Consider the following 20,588-nt stretch of genomic DNA (forward strand, 5'->3'; position numbering starts at 1 on the left):
GTGAATTCATTGTGTGTGATTGTGTGTGTGCTGCTGGGGCCTATATCCTGACTGGTGTGTGTGTTGTTGTTTTTAAAGGAACCTGAGCTCGGCGGGGGAGGAGGCTCGAAAACAGATGCGCTCCTGTGAGGGACTGGTGGACTCTTTACTCTACGTCATCAAGGCCTGTGTCAACACCTCGGACTTCGACAGCAAGGTCTGCGCACACACAGGCACACACAGAGACATACACCTACATGCACGCACACACACGCGTGCGCAACACACAGTGTCGACTAGAGACCATGTTGTCACACGATGGCAGGCAGCTGTAGGGGAGAATGGGAAATCTACCCTACCAGTTTTGAATTGAATTGATAATTTCTCGCTCACATGGACTCGCACAGCTCAGTTACTTGACTGTGAAGGCCTTCTATCAGCCCATAGGTCTACAATGTTAACAGCGTCCACTTAAAAGTTTATGGACTTTATCACTGGTCCCTTAGCCAGCTGTTCCGGTTGAGTATCTCCCTATAAATTTGGCCTGTCTTATATAGTGCACTACTTTTGACCGGTGCGTTTATGGGCCCGGGTCAAGAAAAGTGCACTATAAAGGGAATAGGGTGCTATTTGGGTTACAATCTGGTGTATTTATTGCTATGCTCATATCCCAGTAATGGGCATCAAACAGTAAGGAATTAAACCCATTTGTTAAACCCTGATCTCTGTTTTTAAGTGGAGACATTCTATTCTGTTCTAAGACCATGGATCTCATACCTAATTCATTACTACTGCTACAGCAGGCCTGTGATGTCTCCACACCAACACACAGAGGCTGTCTGGCTTATTGAGCACTATTTCACTGGAACAAACCTCTTAGGATGTACAGTGTACTTATTGAGATCTCACCTCTCTCTCTCTCTCTCTCTCTCTCTCTCTCTCTCTCTCTCTCAGACCGATAGAAACATATTAAACCTATAGAAACATATCAAACCTATAGAAACATATCAAACCTATAGAAACATATCAAACCCATAGAAACATATCAAACCTATAGAAACATATCAAACCTATAGAAACATATCAAACCTATAGAAACATATCAAACCTATAGAAACATATCAAACCTATAGAAACATATCAAACCTATAGAAACATATCAAACCCATAGAAACATATCAAACCTATAGAAACATATCAAACCTATAGAAACATATCAAACCTATAGAAACATATCAAACCTATAGAAACATATCAAACCTATAGAAACATATCAAACCTATAGAAACATATTGAACCTGTAGAAACATATTAAACCAATGAAGATATCAAGTAAATGACCCTCCTCCCTTCACCTCTCTCTAGATTGTGGAGAACTGTATTTGCACTCTGCGGAACCTGTCGTATCGCCTGGAGCTGGAGATGCCGCCGTCGAGGCTGCAGGGAGCCCAGGAGCTGGACGGCCTGCTGGGAAGTGAGTCTCCCAGTAAGGATGTGGACTCCAGCTGCTGGGGCCGGAAGAGGAAGAAGAAGAAGGGTTCCCAGGAAGAGCAGGTGAGCTCAAGAACAACAACGTGGGTTGCATCTCAAATGGCGCCCCTATTCCCTATGTAGTGCACCCTATGTCGTCCACCCTATGGTTCCTGGTCAAAAGTAGTACACTATATAGGGAATAGGATGCCATTTGGGGACTAAACTTCAGTCTGAGGGTGGAAATATCACTTCCTAGGTATTCAAAGGGAACGTTCACTCCAGCTGAGCTCCGGTATAACAACTCATCACTGAGTGGGGGAAGTATAACACATGACACTTCCCTAGGCCTTAAGTGATTGTTCACTCCAAATGTTTGTCGAGCGTTTTTCTAAGAGCTCAACAGTGGCTTCGTAGCAAGAGTCCAAGTCCCACCACATCTGTTTTGTCTAACATGACGCAATTAGATGACGGTGTCTGCCTGTCTTTTCAAATCATTTGGGATCGAGGCGCCGTATAGCTGGATCCACGCAACAGATGGCATGATGGGACGTGGACTCATTTCTCCCTTCTGAGAAATGGAAAACATTTGCCAACTTTGATTTTGGAGTGAACTATTACTTTTGATTTGATTTGATTTGGATCTCTTGCAGTCCTCACTTTAGTCCTTAAACATTAAAATACAATGTATAATACAATCACATTTTCACATATAACACACTGTTACAAACAGACATAACACACTGACATATTGACTTTAACTCTTCTAGGAGCGCTCTAGAGAAGACCATGGCCCGTATTCACAAAGCATCTCAGAGTAGGAGTGCTGATCTAGGATCAGGTCCCGCCTGTCCATCATCTTCATTATGATCTAAAAGTCTAAACTGATCCTAGATCAGCACTCCTACTCTGGGACACTTGATACATATATAGTCAACATCTTATTATGAACTGGGTGGTTAGAGCCCTGAATGCTGATTGGCTGAAAGCCGTGGTATATACAGTGTATCACGGGTATGACAAAACATTTGTGTACTGCTCTAATTACATTGATAACCAGTTTATAATAGCAATAAGGTACCTCAGGGGTTTGTGGTATATGGCCAATATACCACGGCTAAGGCCTTGTATCCAGGCACTCCACGTTGCGTTATGCATAAGAACAGCCCTTAGCCGTGGTATATTGACTATATACCATGAGGAATAAAGCCAATACTCCTCGGGCCGTATTCCTTAATTAGAACCTCTAATCATGACCATGTCTTCTCAGTGGGACGGAGTGGGCCCCATCCCCGGCTTCTCCAAGTCCCCCAAGGGGGCGGAGATGTTGTGGCACCCAGCCGTGGTGAAGCCCTACCTGACCCTGCTGGCTGAGAGCTCCAATCCTGCCACTCTGGAGGGCTCGGCGGGCTCCCTACAGAACCTGTCTGCTGGGAACTGGAAGGTATGGAGAACACTACCGAGTACACACTACACAGCACCCAGGACAGGCGATGACAAGAACACTAGTCTATTTTGTGTTGTTTTCCTCTGTGTACAATGAATAGTCTATTAGCTATGTAAAGTGAATACATTTTAAAGGGGAACTCTCCTCAGTGAAGCACATGTCAATATTCACTTTTAGTGCTTTCTCCTAAACCCCCTAGATGCTAATGTTAGCTTCTGGGACAAGGAAGGACACTAGATCAAGCTAGAGATCCATAGCTGAAAGTCGTGTGTCAGTAGCTCTTGGTTATTTCAGCTCTAGGACTTTTATCACAGGGGCTATGACATCATCGTTGTCTGGTTTTCTGAAGAAGAAACATGTCTTTACTACTATGGCTGTACTACAAATTTCACTGCGCCTATCCGGGTATGTGACAGTGAAACATATATAGGTATCAAGTGTACACTCTTACGTTGATTGAGTTGAAACGTCCTCTCTGTGTCGTCTCTGCATTTGTACTAGTTTACGGCGTACGTCCGTGCGGCGGTGCGCAAGGAGAAAGGTCTGCCCATCCTGGTGGAGCTGCTGAGGATGGACAACGACAGGGTGGTCTGCTCTGTGGCCACCGCCCTGAGGAACATGGCCCTGGACGTCAGGAACAAGGAGCTCATAGGTGAGGACCAAACAAACACTGGCTCCATTGCAGATGCCTGACAGATCTCACAACACCTGGCTAGGTGTTTAACATATCAGATGGACAGGTGTTTAACATATCAGATGGACAGGTGTTTAACATATCAGATGGACAGGTGTTTAACATATCAGATAGACAGGTGTTTAACGTATCAGATAGACAGGTGTTTAACATATCAGATAGACAGGTGTTTAACATATCAGATAGACAGGTGTTTAACGTATCAGATAGACAGGTGTTTAACATATCAGATAGACAGGTGTTTAACATATCAGATAGGTGACAGGTGTTTAACAGATATAGGTGTTTCAGATAGACAGGTGTTTAACATATCAGATAGACAGGTGTTTAACATATCAGATAGACAGGTGTTTAACATATCAGATAGACAGGTGTTTAACATATCAGATAGACAGGTGTTTATCACCACATCATAAGATGTAACAGTTTGATGCCGACTGCACAGTTGATGGCGTGGCGCGCAACCATTGGTTGATACAATGCATCTGCAGTGTAGTCGGTATGGAACGCAACCAACCAGTACAGTAGGCTATGTACATGAGCTATACAAGCACAGATCAAATAAATGGTCACCCAACACTATACACTGAGTGTACAAAACATTAGGAACATTTGACTATATTAAGTTGCACCCCTTTTGCCTAAATTCTTCAGGGCTTGGACTCAACAAGGTGTCGAAAGCGTTCCACAGGGATGCTGGCCCATTTTGACTCCAATGCTTCCCACAGTTGTGTCAAGTTGGCTGGATATCCTTTTGCCTTGCCCATTCATCCTCTGAATGGCACACATACACAATCCATGTCTCAATTGTCTCAAGGTTTCAAAATAATTTTAAAACTTGTCTCGTCCCCTTCAACTACACTGATTGAAGTGAATTAAACAAGTGACATCAATAAGGGATCATAGCTTCCACCTGGATTCAGATGGTCAGTCTATGTTATGAATGGGCCACTGATGGGGTTGGGGTCCACAAAAAAACAAAGTCATTATGAGGGCCCCCAGTGGTTCATGGGTCTGCCTACCCACATCCACCCCCCACCTTGCTGAGCAAAACCTTTTAGCGCCCCCCCCCTTGTGACGGAATATACAAATATACGTTTTAAAGTTAATTTCCTGCAATTCTGCTCATTTTGCCCTGGGGTGTAGAGAAAACCTTGCTATTTTAAAGCACGCTTGCTGCAATTCTACACATTTTTCCATTGGGTGGAGAGAAGATTTACTAATTTTATAACTAATTTCATCCAATTTTACTAATTTTGCCATGGGGTGGAGAGAAAAATGTGTAATTTGGAGGCAAATGTTTGAAGTTTTTAACAGGATAACTGATGATCGATGGGCCCCACCACGGTCAGATAGCTGGTCACTAGAGTAACTTACCAATCTAAAATAAATTAGCTGACATGGGCAAATTGATGGACTGCTGATGCACAACCAAATTTCAAAATTGCACCGTGTGTATTCTATTATTCTTACTCTCAACAGTAAGTTGAGACCCCGAATGAGTTGGGTGAAATTGGGGGTCCGCATGTGGCTGGTGAGCCGCCAGTTGCCCATCCCTGGTCTATGTCATGGAAAGAGCCGTCCTAATATTTTGTACACTCAGTGTATTAAAAAAAAGGAAGAGATGAGATGGAAAATAGGTTTCAGATGAAGTAGAACCAGAAGATGTATGTTCACGTTTAGTAATCTAACTGCTGATTATATGCCCAGAATGCTACCTTTCATCCCCATTCTTCTTGTTTTTTTGTGAAATCACCACTTTTCAAGTTTTTATGGGCTAGCTATGTGGAAATAATAAGGAGTTAGTGTTCCAGCAAGGCAGAGGCAGAGTTTCCAGCCTGAGAGATGGGGGAGAGGGGCTGAGAGATGGGGGAGAGGGGCTGAGAGATGGGGGAGAGGGGCTGTTTGGAGAGGTACTCTGGAGGGGCTGATCTTCTGAGGGAGACTCAGGGGGAAAAAACAAGTGGTATTAACCCAGGGTCTGTGGGGCACTAATGCTATGTCCTATAGGAAAGGCACATGGTAGACTGTGGCAGCACAACTCAAGCTGAACAAATATAGCATCAGCAAAGTACAAAAGTACACTGTGTACTCTAGGTCTCCTGCCCTAGAGGAAGGCATCTGCTGTACAAATACATTACGTAAGACACTGTATATCAAAAATGCAATGAATGTCTCTTTATTTCCGTTTTGTCTCTCTCTCCCTGTTGCGTTCCAGTTTAATTTAAAGGTGTAGCTAGTTCAGTTATTTGCTGTTAAAAAGTCAAATAGAACAAATTGTCTGTGGCGGTAAGGATGAGGAAGCCAGAATGGGTTTATAAAGAAGCCTTGCCATAATCTCAATCGTAAATTCATAACAGAAATGATAAAGTACATAATTAATAATTGCTCCTTCCCTCCCTCCCTCCCTCCCTCCCTCCCTCCCTCCCTCCCTCCCTCCCAGGGAAGTATGCAATGAGGGACCTGGTGAATCGTCTCCCTGGGGGGAACACCACCCTGCTCTCTGACGAGACGGTGGCGGCCATCTGCTGCACCCTGCACGAGGTCACCAGCAAGAACATGGAGAACGCCAAGGCACTGGCCGACACGGGCGGCATCGAGAAGCTGGTCAACATCACCAAGGGCAGGGGAGAGAGGTGAAAGAGAGGCTTCGGCTGCTGCTCAGACAGAGGCTGCGCCGCAAATGGCATCCTATTCCCGTTCTAGTGCACTGCTTTTCAGTCTACTGCTGCTCCTTTAGTTGTTTACTATATAAGGGACAGGGGTGCCATTCGGGATGCACACAGAGAGCACGAGGAAGGACAACTTGTGCTTCCACACAGACGTTTGCTCTAGGCTCATGTGCAGAGGTTACACCCCGGAATGGAGTGAGAGCAATTTCAAACAGTTGAGAGTAGACTCATATTATTTAACCACAGAAACATGCCATGCCATGCATTTGCCGTATATCCCTAAGAGGCCTCAGTTCTAACTTCTCAGGGGTAATGTGTGATGACATGCATCTCTCTGTCCTCAAAGGTACTCTATGAAGGTGGTCAAAGCTGCCGCTCAGGTCCTCAACACACTGTGGCAGTACAAAGACCTGAGAACTATCTATAAGAAGGTAAGGGAAGGACCCGTGTTGGGATGAGGAGGCTAAATACAGCAGGGCTACGTCCCAATTATCTCTCCTTCCTGCCAAAGTGTGCACTTGTTCACTTCCCTTCATTGAAAGGAAATGGCTGGTGTATGAGATATGGCGGAAACTCCCACAAGCCCGTGTCCCGCCACCAGTCCAAGGCTTTTAGATTTGTGGGAAGTAGTGAACAAGTGTACACTTCAGGAGAAAGGAGATATTATTGGGGCGCAGCCCAGGTTTTTGTGGCTCAAACTAACCCCGGTCTCCTTTCTCTACTGGCCTTTAGGACGGATGGAGCCAAAACCACTTCATCACACCGGTATCCACTCTAGAGCGCGACAGGTTCAAGTCTCAGCCCACCCTCCCCACCAGCACCATACAGATGTCACCGGTCAACCAGTCAGGTCAGCCTAGCAACATAAACAATAATTCACCTAGGTTACATCCCAAATGGCACCCTATTCCCCATTTAATGTTTTTATATTTTTATCCTGGTCCTAAGGACCTAAAAGGGTACACATTTTTGTTTTTGCCCTAGCACTACACACACACCTCAAAGGTTTGATGATTAGTGGAATCAGGTGTGTACTGCTAGGTTTGTTATGCAGGTGAATGAGGACCCAAAAGCGACTTAGCGAAAACAGAGTCTTTATTCCAGTAACTGGCAAAAGTATACTCCTGGACAATATAAGAAGAAAACAAAACATGAAAAAACTAAAATCCACTCGTAGTGACGAGGACAGACTGGAGACTCGACCATTGACTGCAGGTTGCCTCGGGAAGGCACCGACCGTAGCAGACTTAGACACCTGCTCACACGCAGCATCTGAAGGAGACAAGACACGACAGGGCGAGACAATGACACAGCACAGCGAACATCATATAAGGATCCGACAAGGACAGAAGCGGAAAACAAGGGGAGAAATAGGGACTCTAATCAGAGGACAAAATAGGGGACAGGTGTGAAAAGACTAAATGAGTGAGTTAGGAGAATGAGGAACAGCTGGGAGCAGGAACGGAACGATAGAGAGAGGAGAGAGAGGGAGGGGGAGAGAGAGGGATAGAAAAAGGGAACGAACCTAATAAGACCAGCAGGGGGAAACGAACAGAAGGGAAAGCATAATGACAAGACAATATAAGACAAAACATGACAAGTTTAAAAACTCAAATGTTGACCCCTTTGGGTCCCCAGGACCAGGATTAAGCAACACTGTCTTTGTACACTATTTTTCACCAGGGCCCACTGGGTTCTGGTCAACATGAATGCCCCAGATAGGAGATGTGGAGCCATTTGGGTCCCCAGTACCAGGATTAAGAAACACTGTCTTAGTACACTATTTTTCACCAGGGCCCACAGGGTTCTGGTCAACATGAATGCCCCAGATAGGAAATGTGGAGCCATTTGGGACGTTGCCCAAGATAAGGACACAAAGACGGTTCAATTAAGCTTTTCATCCTTCTCACCTCCGTGTTCTGTTGTTCACAGCTGGTAGTGCCACCTCTTCTCCTGCAATACTGGGAATCAAAGAACACCGTTCTGATTATCAGAGGGCACCGTCAACTATGCAATTTTATAATAACCAAGGGGACAACAATGTACATAAATATCAATATACAGGTAAGCGATGTGCGTCCAGAATTCTCATGATCTCAGAATTATTACTGTACATAAAACACAGGCTATCACGTGAGACTTTGGAATGTGATTGAGAATGTGTCAGCCATGTACACCAGACTGTGATTAAAGCATCCCCTCGGGTCATTTTTACCTCTATGTAGGCTGTAATCTATTTGATCTCCCCTCACCACTACCAGGAATCATATTCCATGCCCCCTCTCCTCTAGCTCTCCCCTAGCTCTCCCCCAGCTCCACCTCGACCACCCTATCTCCCTCTTTCTTATCTCTCTTATTGGGAGCTGGAGGCTCTTGGACGATCGGCTAAGTTCAAAAGAGCATTTGAGCCTTTTTGTTGCGTTTAAGTGGGTCTGCTGATCAATAGAGTTGCTGGTCCACCCGCATTGTGAGCCGCTTGGCTGTGCAGCCACTACAAAGCGGCCATTGTCAGTTGCCCTGAGGAACAGTAGGGCTACTTCCCAAATGGCACCCTGTTCCCTATGTAGTGCACTACTTTTTGACCAGAGCCCTGGTCAAAAGTAGTGCACTGCATAGGGAATAGGGTGCCATTTGGGACGTAGGCTAGGTATGCAGGGCACCCAGACTCGCCGCAGCCAGACGGACAATCCTCAATGGGGCGCTGAGTAAACAGAGCTGCAGCCTCATCCACATTAACCCCGCCTACCCCTCCTGTCTACCCAGCCACACTCCCTGGGCCAGCCATGAAAACCCAGAATGTTGGGAACAAAGAGTGGAAAATGACTTTCAGGATTCCTCTGGCTTGAAAATGGGCCAAAGAAAATACCATCCCACAGGCTTTGCAAACATTAAGACACTGGTGCCCAACCATTTGACTGTATGCTATTAGTCTGTTCTGTCCAGCGTAGCTGTATCTGACCGTTATACAGACATCATGCCTAAGGGAATGTGTGGAATGGGATATTTGACACACTGTACGCTAACAAGTCAAGTTCATGGCGAAGCTGAAGTTATACCATTATGTTGTGCATTTCTCTGCCAGGGACTGGAAAGCCACCGCCATATTACATTGGCTCTTACCCCTCGCCTACAAGAGAGGACCCCAGAAGAACACAGGTAAATACAATACAGACTCTAAATCAGTCCCTCCTGGATGTCTCCATCTGGGAGACATCCATCATATCAGCCATTGTTTGAGTTAGAGGGGATGTGACTGCTGTGAGAGGGAAGGGCTGGGTCGTTTCAGGCACCTAGATAGCACCCAGGGAGAGGGAAGCTCAGTTCCCTCCCTCCACTCCCTCTCAGACTGGACAATCAGGATATTGCACCCAACCCTGTATAGCCATGCAGCTTGAGTTTCAATACACATAGGGGCCGTTTCCCGGACACGGATTAAGCCTAGTCCTCGACTAAAAAGCTTTTTTAAAATTGAGATTCTCGATTGATCTTGGTTTTTAGGACCAGGTTTAATCTGTGTCTGGGAAAGCGCCAAAAGAGTGTGAGTTAATTTCAACCAAAAATGACCCATAAATCAAACAAACACTGGACTTCAAAGTAGATATGTTCCCGCTTTTCACACAAACAGACCTGATTTAGCTTTGCTCCTCTCGTCTCCACAGCAGCAGGTGTACTACACCGAGGAGCCGAGCAGGCGGAACTACGACTCCTACAGAATGTACCTGCAGTCTCCGCACGGCTACGAGGAACCCTATGTGGAGGAAGTAGTCACCTTCCCCCCCACGGCAGACTACAGCTCTCAGTCGCACGGCCACGGACTCAAATCCACCACGAACTACGTGGACTTTTACTCCACCACCCGGAGGCCTTCCTACAGGGCGGAGCAGTACCCAGGCTCACCAGACTCCTGGGTATAGGGACTCCATCTTTGGAACCCATCTGATGAACTCGTCCATTAACTTTTATTTGTGTTTGTTAAAAAAAAATCAAAATTCAAATAAAAAAAAGTGAATCTGAATGTGGGAGTGGAAGCGATGGCAGATGGAGAAACAGAACGTTAGCCAAAGAAAGAAGGAAATCAAGGAATGTGGTTGTTGTTTTAAACGAAGAGAGGGAATCATGCAGTGGTGTGTTTGGGGAATGGTCGGCATTGGACATCATTGTGAGCGGCGTTCTGCTCGGTCTAGATGTTCGTTTTTCTTTTGGAAACCCTGTTGCTGTGGTAGCATGGTGAAGGTGTGGGATATGTGACGGAAGGTTTGTGGTAAAGAGTCAGATGGGGAATGTGTATGTGTATGTCTGTAGGCTAAAATGGATCATGAACTCATATCTGTAAAAAAAAAAAAGTAATCTAAAGATGTTAGTTTGTACAGAGGGATCACATTGTATTTGTTCTTAATGTTGAGATTGTGTATGCCATGGAGTGTTGTACATTTTCGTCATTTAATTGTAAATACAGAAAAGAATGCCACATGGTTGACGCTCATCAGCACTGGTAAAGACTTGTGCCATGTCAAATCTATATTATAGATCTATAAATGCAGTATATGAAGAAGGAAAGAGAGGTGGGAAAAGATTACATCATAACACAAACTTGCAAAGTTAATAAAAGTTGACTTTTGTTTTTTTTTCAATGAATTGTGTAATTGCAGACATTTTTGTGACTTTGCAGATATTCTCTTTATTTTTCCATTTTCTGTGCTGGACCTTTCATGGGATGGTTCACTGCCATTTTCTTTGCACACCAACCAACAGAAATAAATGTGAACGTTTGGTCCATGAAGAGCTCTTACAACTCCTCCCTTCTGTTGCTCATCCTCTCGTCTTTGCATGCATAACGTAGAAAAAGAAGGTTGCATCCCAAGTGCCACTCTATTCCCGTACATAGCGCCACTCTTCTCCCTACATAGTGCACTTCTTTTGACCACGGTCCCCAAATGGCACCCTATTCCCTATATAGTGCAATACTTTTGACCAGAGACCTATGTGCCCCTTTTGACCAGAACCATGTGGGCCCTGGTCAAAAGTAGTGCACTATATAGGGAGTAGGGTGCCATTTGGGAAACAACCAACATGATAAAGAATTATCAGGCACTCAGCATTTTCTTTGTCTTATTTCAGGACTAGACAATAGACCTTTTCAGATAAACACTTTAAAAGTTGTTAGAAGTGACAAAAAAAGACTGACAATGCAGGCACTGCTTCTTGCCAGGATATCAAGTTGTTTTAAACAATTTATTACATAAATAGCAATTTATTACATAAGATAAATGTGAGACGAGTTCTGTTCAAAAACAATCTGTTGCCCCTCCCTGTACTCTAGGTCATTCATAATGTACAGATCTTTAAAAAGTCAGATAGCAATGTATATGCTCTACCCAACCTGATGGTGAATTACCATATTGCTTACTTCTATCCTGCTTTATTCAGATCTGCAAACACAGAGGGGAGTGCCTGAAGGTTGTTTTTGAACGAGGCAATAGTGTTGTATAAACGACAGGATTGGTAGGTAGGAAATATGATTAGATCATAAACATCCTCAATGCGCACCACAGACACAAATGCGCCAATCGATCTACTAAATAAAACAATGTAACTGTTTGAGGCTGCTCACGCCATATGTCTGGTCCACTCGTGTGGAATAAATTAGTGCTGCAGTCCCATATGCTGATGCTTGCTTCCTGCATCAGCTACGTCATTCTCCTTTCAGCAGTATAAAAGCAACGGAGTTGGTATTGTTCTAGTTTGTGCTCTGTTATTGTTGTTCAGAAGTCAAGAATGGTTCAGCTATCTAAATCTGAAATGAGAGAGAGTCTTGAATTGAAGGCTGGCCATCCTCCAGCAGGTATATTGTCGATTAATTCACACTAATTCGTAATTGTCACTGAACTGCGTATTTTCTTTGTATAACAATGTGTTCGATGTAATGGGTTATTTTGAGAAAGTAAATGGGGTCCACATTCAGTGTATTTACCATATAGGTCTACTCTTCCTGTTGAATTTATTTTTGTTTTCATCTTGTGCGAACATTGTTACAGTTCTGCTACAGTGTTGATACGCACGCTCAAATCTCAAGTGCGTGGGTGGTAAACTAATAAGATATGGGAACTCCTAACGATTGCATGCAGTAGTAGGCCTAAATGCTCTCATCCTTGTTACTTGTAATTGTATTTATCGTCACAATGCGGTATGGAACTTGAATCAGTGTATAGCATAGCCTATTGTTCAACCGTGTTACATTCTTTGCTCGAGGGACAGGATGGCCAGCACTGAGGTTCATGTAGTTAAGTGAATATTTCCCAATGCAGGTACTTGCTTGTACATATGTTTTTGAGTCATAATCACAGTCAAACTGTTTATTAAAATGCTAATTAACGGCATTATTGCGACGCCGCCGTACTTCATGAAGGCTGAATGTCTATTGGCAGTGTTTGGGACGCTACCAGTGCTCTGAAAATAGTTTTCCAAGGTACCAGGCAGGTCCTTCACACTGGAAGAAATACATTTACACTAAAGCTACCCTTAAAGATGCACTTTGCAGAAATCACCCCGCCATTTCCTGGTTGCTAAAATTCTAATAGTTCGCCTAATTTTAAATTTGTGACAAAACAAGTAAAAGTGTAGAGAATTAGTGTACCATCTAAACCGCTGTGAAATATATGATCCATAACCCCAAATATTGTATTTTTAGGTGTTTGAAGCTGTCGTACAAAAGTATAAGCTTAAACGGAAAGCATATAAATAGAACATATCTCCCGCTTATAGACTAGGTGTCATTGAGAATGGTATCTATGATTTAATTATATTAATTGTGTTTGGGCGCCACAAAAGTTACATTGTATGTAGGAAAAAGTAGTTCACTACATCCAAACTACAAAAAATGGAAAATCTGACATGTCAGTTTACAAATTGCAAGAACAGATCACTCTGGAGTCAGATATTAAGAGAATGTCTAATTTCGTGTCTTTAACACAGAATGAGGCACAGTGTTTGAAATAAGAATTAGGCAGGTCTGATGCTGAAAGGAAATTATTGCCTAATACAGTGTAGTTCCAGTAGTTGGCTTCATGACAAAGGTAACTACTAAAAATGTTACCAATGCTGAACTAAAATATAAACACAACATGCAACAATTTCAACAATATTACTTAGTAAAAGTTCATAAGGAAATCAGTCAAATTAAATAAATGCATTAGGCCCTAATCTATGGGTTTTTACATGACTGGGCAGGGGCCCAACCACTTGAGAGCCAGGCCCAGCCAATCATAATTAGTTTTCCCCCACAAAAAGGCTTTATTACAGGCAGAAATAATCTTCCGTTTCATCAGCTGTCTGGGTGGCTGGTCTCAGGCGATCCCGCAGGTGAAGAAGCTGGATGTGGAGGTCTTGGGTTGGCGTGGTTACACGGGGTCTGTAGTTGAGGCCGGTTGGACGTACTGCCAAATTCTTTAACATTACTGAGGTAGCTTTAAATTCTAGCAACATCTCTGGTGGACATTACTCCAGTCAGCATGCAATTTGCGCCCTCTCGACTTGAGACAATTGTGGCATTCTGGTGTTACAAAACTAAAAACAATTGTGGCCTTTGCCCCCAGCACAAGGTGCATCTGTGTAATGCTATTCAATCAGCTTCTTGATATGCCACACCTGTCAGGTGGATGGATTATCTTGGCAAATGATACATGTTTTCTGGGCCATTTTAGTTCAGCTAATTAAACAAGGGACCAGCACTTTACATGTTGCCTTTTATATATTTTTTCAGTATAGATTTGAGTTAGTTCAACTACCACCAAGCTACTGCAAAATGTAATAACATTAGTAGTTGAATATATGTACAGTGCCTTCAAAGTATTCACACCCCTTGACTTTTCCCACTTTTTTGTTACAGCCTGATTTTAAAATTGATTAAGTTAGATTTTGTCACTGGCCTACACGCAATACCCCTTAATTTCAAAGTGGAATTATGTTTTCATTCTTTAATAAATAAATTTTAAAAAATTAAATGATGTAAAGCTGAAATGTTTGCATCAAGTATTCAACCCCTTTGCTATGGCAATACTAAATAAATTCAGGGGTAAGAATGTGCTTAAGTTGCATGGACTCCCTCTGTGTGCAATAATGGTGTTTAACATGATTTTTGAATGATCTCATCTCTGTAGCCCACACATACAATTATCTCTTAGGTACCTCAGTCGAGCAGTAAACAAAGGCCAGGGATGTTTTCCAATGCCTTGCAAAGAAGGGCAATCATTGGTAGATGGGTTAAGAAAAAGACTGATCCCTTTGATCATGGTGAAGTTATTAATTCAACTTTGGATGGTGTATCAATACACCCAGTCATTACAAAGATACAGGCTTCCTTCCTAACTCGGTTGCTGAAGAAGCAGGAAACCACTCCAGGATTTCACGATGAGGGCAATGTTGACTTGGACACAATTACGGAGTGTAATGGCTGTGGTAGGCGACAACTGAGAATGGAACAACATTGTAGTTACTCTAACCTAATTCACAGAGTGAAAATGAACCCTGTACAGAATGAAAGTATTCCAAAATATACATCCTGTTTCCAATTAAGCAAAACTGCAAAAAATGTGTCAAATTTTTATTTTGGCATGCATTATGTTTGGGGCATATCCAACGACATCACTGAGTACCAGTCTTTGTATTTTAAAGCATGGTGGTGTCTGCATCATGTTATGGGTATGCTTGTCATCTGTAAGGATTATTTTAAATTTAAGGATAAAAAGCACAGGCATAGTCCTGGAGGGGGTGGGAAACCTGGTACAGTCTGCTTTTCAACAGACACAGGGAGACAAATCCACCTTTACGCAGGACAATAACTTAAAATGCACAGCCAAACACACTGAAGTTGCTTACCAAAATTACTTGAATGATCCTGAGTAGCCTAGTTACAGTTTTGACTTAAATTAATGGCAAGACTTAAATGGCTGTCTAGCAATGATCAACAACCAACTTGATCGAGCTTTAACTTTTTTTTTAAAGAATGTGCAATATTGTACAATCCAGGTGTGCAAAACGTAGACTTACCCAGAAACTGAGTTGTAATTGCTGCCAAAGGTGATTCAAAAATGTGTTGACTCTGGTGTGAATACTTGCGTACATTTAGAAAACATGTTTTCACTTTGTCTCTTGGTGGTGCGGGAGTGAATCCATTTTGAATTCCTTCTGTAACACAATGTGGAATAAGTCGAGTGGTATGAAAACTTTCTGTAGTTCACTGCCTGTTGACTAGACTTATGGTGTGACATGATGTCCCACAAAACTAGTTCTGGGGCCATATCAAGAGTAGGAGCGCTTTGCCCTACTCTGAGATGTGCTTAATACACATGGACCCTGAAAGGGACTCTCAAATTAAATTATTTCTCTGATCAGAGCTGCACATTGTTTGGTTATAAGCACTTGTTGCTTTGACAGGATGTGGGTAAAGTATATTTGTTTTGATTAACCCTGCCTCTTGCAAGCAGCTGAGGAAAATAAGATGACAATGCTTAACTGTATTCTCACTGCCAGTGCCACCTCTTGATCAGTCTACCAACGTCAGCACTGATATTCTCACAATCTACTTCTATATTGAAGTAGACCAACTGGTATTACAACATGCACAGTTGTTTAGTCTTACATTAACTCTGACTAGTTTTAACTTTTTTTTTAACAGGTGAGAAGGATGTTGCAGTTAATGCTGGATTGGCAAAGAATGAGAATGTTAACTATTTATTTAAAACTGTTCCACTCTGGATCCACAGTGAAGGCTGGGGGGAAACGAGTGGCCAAGAAGAGCTATGAGGAGAGTCATGCCACCCACCATGTGAACCCAGAGAGGGAACACAAGATTCCCAAACCCAGGTACAGTTCAGGTAGTCCCTACCTGTTTAATTCCATTAGGTACTTAATGAATACCACCTAATACTCCATCTACAGGGTCTCGCTGATTGACGGAGCTTGGATGATGTATTTTATTTTTTAAATATATATTTAAGAGAACATCAGGAAAACCTTTAACTGCAATGTTGAGTTTGTCTTTAAACATGTCATACTGTTCTAGATCTGCAGCCACTTCCAGCCGAATGCAGCTAGTCAGTGTCTTGATGTCAGGGACACTTGACAAGGTAAGGATATCTGATGTAAAATAATGGCTGCATTTGTGTCCCACAAGGGTTGGCCAAGAAACCGGTTTAGCTGTAAACTACAATCATTTGGCTTCATTTGTAATGATCATGCAAGTCAACATTTACTCATAGCCTACCTACTACAGACTGGCATAGTAAAATAGTTCTCTTCCATATTGCTTGGTCAGCCATGATTTTATATTATATTTTATATTATATTATTTCTTAATTGTTTCAGTTGGGACATGACTTCCCAGAGACCCCAGTAAGTGTGAAACACAGCAGACTCAGACCTGCTTTGGAGAAGGCACACTCGCCAGCTTTCAAGTCTACCTTCTGCATCCAGCAACCGAAGAAGTTTTGAAGCGACACGTGTTGAAGTTGCCTGAAGGAAACATGTGAAGTCAACTGTGAAAGACTAGCAGGAAGGTTTAGTTACATGCATGAAAGGACCAACATGAGATGTCAGAAAAGATTTGAACGTTTAGTGCTCTAGAATCCATTCATCTACTTTGAATTGGTTGAACTTTGTAACTGCTTTTAGGTGAAAGTGGGGCTTTGTCGGGATATGGGTGGTCTGCTTACTACAAACCAGCATTTACTGTGCCTTTTTTACTGAGTGTATGCAAGTGAACTAAAACACACATGGTGGGGATTTTGGAATTGGTATGTTGAATAAGAGTGTATAAGATGGATGTCTGACTGTTTCATCCGTGTCTGTTTTTCATAGTGAAAAGCTTAGCATTTGTTTACGGCTTGAATAAAAAAAAAAGTTGCATGGCGTTAGAAACATGTCCTTTTTGTTTTATGGTTAACAAGGTTACCATTTATAATCAGTTCGGTTGAAAGTGTTTATCATGCTGCAAATGTTGTCGTGACCACAGGGTGGTGACAAGTACATTATCAGCTTGAAGGACATTTTTTTTTTCTTCTTTATGCGTCACACTTGTATGTCGTGTTCAAGACAACTGGGACAACTCTGAAATCTTTGACTTCAGTGAGTTTAAGTCGACTGGGAACTCTGGTGGGGGGGGGTTCCAAGTTAGAAACTGCTCATCCTACCTGAAGATCAGATGTCATGACTGCACTATTGCCAAAGGTCTTTGGGTGTATCTTCCCTGTTGTGAGGTATTTTCTGTCTCGCTGGCCTCTCCTATTGACAGGAGCCGTTCTTCCACATGAGCTTGAACACTAGCCTACATTTCCATAATCTACATACTTTAGTCATGTTATTACAGCATACAATACCATGGTTTCTGAGAGTGAAACTTCCTCTGGCATGTCTCGGGAAGCTTTGCCTCACTGTCCACCGAAACTGACCCACAGAAGACTGTCTTTGAATGGAAGTGCTTCTTTGGAAGAAGTTCTCGGCATGTGTAGACCTCTCTTATAGTGCACTCACAAAATATCTGAGGCTCAACCCAGCAACGCACTGAAGACTTCCAGAGCCACCATAGAGTATCTAGGGGCTCTTATCTGATAGTAACCGAAGTAGTGCTCCACTCTTATTGGGTAGTCGGCTGTTTTATGATAAACAGACAGCAAGTCTCTTATATCCTAAGCATTTGTATGATGTCTACACAGTTTACTTTTCTTCCTGGCAGTCATACTGTACATGTATTTTTAGTAACTGGGCGTTGCAGAGTATAGGCACATTAAGTAAAAGGAAGTTGATGCATACAGCTGTACATAGTGAAAATATTTGAGGATTGCAGAGCAGTTATGGCTTGGTGTGAGTGAGGTCTTACTGACCATGTAAGATTATGATCTGGAATGTGTGTGGAGGGGGGGGGGAATACTGTAGGACCCAAAACCGGCTCTTAAACCATTTCGTTTGGGCTTCACTTTGCAGTCACCTCACGGCTTACATTTTAATCTTTTGTCTATCTTTGTGGCAAAGAAGTCAGCTGTCAGTGACAGTGAAGGGCTTTTATGGCACACAGGGAGACGATATGCTATGTTAGCCTTAGGCATTTTGTAAGATGGAGGTAGGCAGTTGAATAACCTTGGAAACAAATACTTTTACAACAGCTGGCAGCCTTTGCCAGCTTCCATTCTAGCAGATGGTGAGTTTGGACAGATTTGGAATATGAGAAGGTACTGGCTTTGTTCCCTCCTTCAGCTGTGTTGAGGCTCTTTGATCCGCTGGGATTTGGCTGGTTACCTGTGCATGCATAATGAGGAGACTGGTGGACAGAAATAAGCAATGCACACACACACACACACACACACACACACACCCTGTCCCATAGTACAGGGCATCTGGCTGTGTTACAGGAATGAACCAAAGCATGAAGTGATTCATTAATATGACAAAATAGACTTAAGTAAATGTTTTGATACTCAATATACAGTAAATGTAAATCGTTGCATTATTAATTATAGCAATTAGACTGCGCATTTGCTTTGCTGTATACTAAATATGCCACATTGAGTTATCTATAATCCATTAAGACTTCCTTTTCATTTTGTTTATGCATAGCACAGCACTTTTATGACATAAATCCTGTTACAACACTAATTGTGATGAATAACCTTTGTCAAGGAAATGTCAACCCTGAGGTCATTGTTTCAATTCCCAATACAATTTCATGACTGCAACTGGTTTCAATTGAAAAAATACTTGTATTTAACCCATAAGAGTCTAAAAAGCCCCGTCTAAAGGGGGGGGTCAACAAAGCTATATGGAATTGTTTTAAGAAGGTCATACCAAGGTTAATTTTGCTATTTGATTTAGAATTTTAAGATCCCTTGAAGTATCCAAAAAAATATATGTAATTTTTTGGGTCTTACTGCTGTTACCCATACAAATGCATTGAATAACAGATTCACTACATGGAACAGAAGATGTCCCCCCCCAAAAAAAATCAAAGGTTTGTTTGTTCTGAAGTGTCTGTCCTATACCCGAGAGATAATTATTTAGCATGTATTTAACCCTTTATTTTTGGCACTATACAGTGCATTTGGAAAGTATTCAGACCCCTTGACATTTTACAAATGTTATGTTACAGCCTTATTCTAAAATGGATACAATTATTTTTTCCTAATCAATCTACACACAATACCCCATAACTGATGAAATCAAGATTTAAATCTTTGGTGGTGGCAGCCATCATGCTGTGGGGATGTTTTTTAGCGGCAGGGACCGGGAGTCTAGTCAGGATCGAGGAAAAGATGAACGGAGCAAAGTACAGAGAGATCCTTGATGAAAACCTGCTCCAGATCATTCAGGACCTCAGACTGGGGCAAAAATTCACCTTCCAATAGAACAATGACCCTAAGCACACAGCCAACGTAATGCAGGGGCTGCTTCGGGACAAGTCTCAATGTCAATGAATGGCCCAGCCAGATCCTGGACATGAACCCAATCGAACACCTCTGGAGAGATCTGAAAATAGCTGTGCAGAGACGCTCCCCATCCAACCTGGCAGAGCTTGAGAGGATCTGCAGAAAATAATGGGAGAAACTCCACAAATACAGGTGTGCCAAGCTTGTAGAGTTATAACCAAGAAGACTCGAGCCTGTAATCGCTGCCAAAGGTGCTTCAACAAAGTCCTGAGTAAAGGGTCTGAATACTTATGTAAATGTGATATTTCAGTTTAATACATTTGCAAACATTTCTAAACACCTGTTTTTGCTTTGTCATCATGGGGTATTGTGTGTAGATTGTTGAGGGTAAAAACGATTTAATCCATTTTAGAATAAGGCTGTAACGTAACAAAATGTGGAAAAAGGGAAGGGGTCTGAATATTTTCTGAATGCACTGCATACTTACATTTACATTTACATTTAAGTCATTTAGCAGATGCTCTTATCCAGAGCGACTTACAAATTGGTGCATTCACCTTATGACATCCAGTAGAACAATAGTGCATCTAAATCTTAAGGGGGGGGGGTGAGAAGGATTACTTATCCTATCCTAGGTATTCCTTAAAGAGGTGGGGTTTCAGGTGTCTCCGGAAGGTGGTGATTGACTCCGCTGTCCTGGCGTCGTGAGGGAGTTTGTTCCACCATTGGGGGGCCAGAGCAGCGAACAGTTTTGACTGGGCTGAGCGGGAACTGTACTTCCTCAGTGGTAGGGAGGCGAGCAGGCCAGAGGTGGATGAACGCAGTGCCCTTGTTTGGGTGTAGGGCCTGATCAGAGCCTGGAGGTACTGAGGTGCCGTTCCCCTCACAGCTCCGTAGGCAAGCACCATGGTCTT

The 20,588-nt window shown here is 42.8% G+C and overlaps 2 protein-coding genes across 7 annotated transcripts in view; both read left to right on the top strand.

The window, feature by feature from the left end:
• The window catches only part of LOC124042212 (plakophilin-4-like), a 119,150-nt gene extending 108,108 nt beyond the window's left edge, over positions 1-11,042 (top strand). For 5 of the 6 annotated variants that reach the window (XM_046360630.1, XM_046360643.1, XM_046360647.1 and 2 more), the window contains 10 exons: positions 79-196; positions 1,345-1,533; positions 2,720-2,893; positions 3,398-3,548; positions 6,034-6,226; positions 6,609-6,693; positions 6,995-7,112; positions 8,195-8,326; positions 9,345-9,418; positions 9,922-11,042. In XM_046360630.1, coding sequence (XP_046216586.1) covers positions 79-196; positions 1,345-1,533; positions 2,720-2,893; positions 3,398-3,548; positions 6,034-6,226; positions 6,609-6,693; positions 6,995-7,112; positions 8,195-8,326; positions 9,345-9,418; positions 9,922-10,176 — 1,489 coding nt within the window. In that variant the 3' untranslated portion in view covers positions 10,177-11,042. The remainder of the gene's footprint in view (positions 1-78; positions 197-1,344; positions 1,534-2,719; positions 2,894-3,397; positions 3,549-6,033; positions 6,227-6,608; positions 6,694-6,994; positions 7,113-8,194; positions 8,327-9,344; positions 9,419-9,921) is intronic. The other variant, XM_046360638.1, reaches the window with a different exon arrangement.
• Positions 11,043-11,945: 903 nt separating this feature from the next.
• LOC124042251 (death-associated protein-like 1-A) lies at positions 11,946-17,169 on the top strand. Its single transcript, XM_046360667.1, has 4 exons — positions 11,946-12,104; positions 16,024-16,123; positions 16,323-16,386; positions 16,625-17,169. Exons 1-4 carry the CDS (start codon positions 12,038-12,040, stop codon positions 16,748-16,750), a joined length of 357 nt encoding a protein of 118 aa, XP_046216623.1. The 5' UTR covers positions 11,946-12,037; the 3' UTR covers positions 16,751-17,169.
• The last annotated feature ends 3,419 nt before the right edge of the window (positions 17,170-20,588 follow it).

The sequence above is a fragment of the Oncorhynchus gorbuscha genome, linkage group LG01, assembly GCF_021184085.1.
Source record: "Oncorhynchus gorbuscha isolate QuinsamMale2020 ecotype Even-year linkage group LG01, OgorEven_v1.0, whole genome shotgun sequence".
Classification (NCBI taxonomy): Eukaryota; Metazoa; Chordata; class Actinopteri; order Salmoniformes; family Salmonidae; genus Oncorhynchus; species Oncorhynchus gorbuscha.

Coding starts and splice junctions, on each gene's coding strand:
- LOC124042251 (XM_046360667.1), top strand. CDS start 12,038: ATGGTTCAGCTATCTAAATCTGAAATGAGAGAGAGTCTTGAATTGAAG. Junction 12,105..16,023: donor GGCTGGCCATCCTCCAGCAG/GTATATTGTCGA, acceptor CTGGATCCACAG/TGAAGGCTGGGGGGAAACGA. Junction 16,124..16,322: donor CACAAGATTCCCAAACCCAG/GTACAGTTCAGG, acceptor ATACTGTTCTAG/ATCTGCAGCCACTTCCAGCC.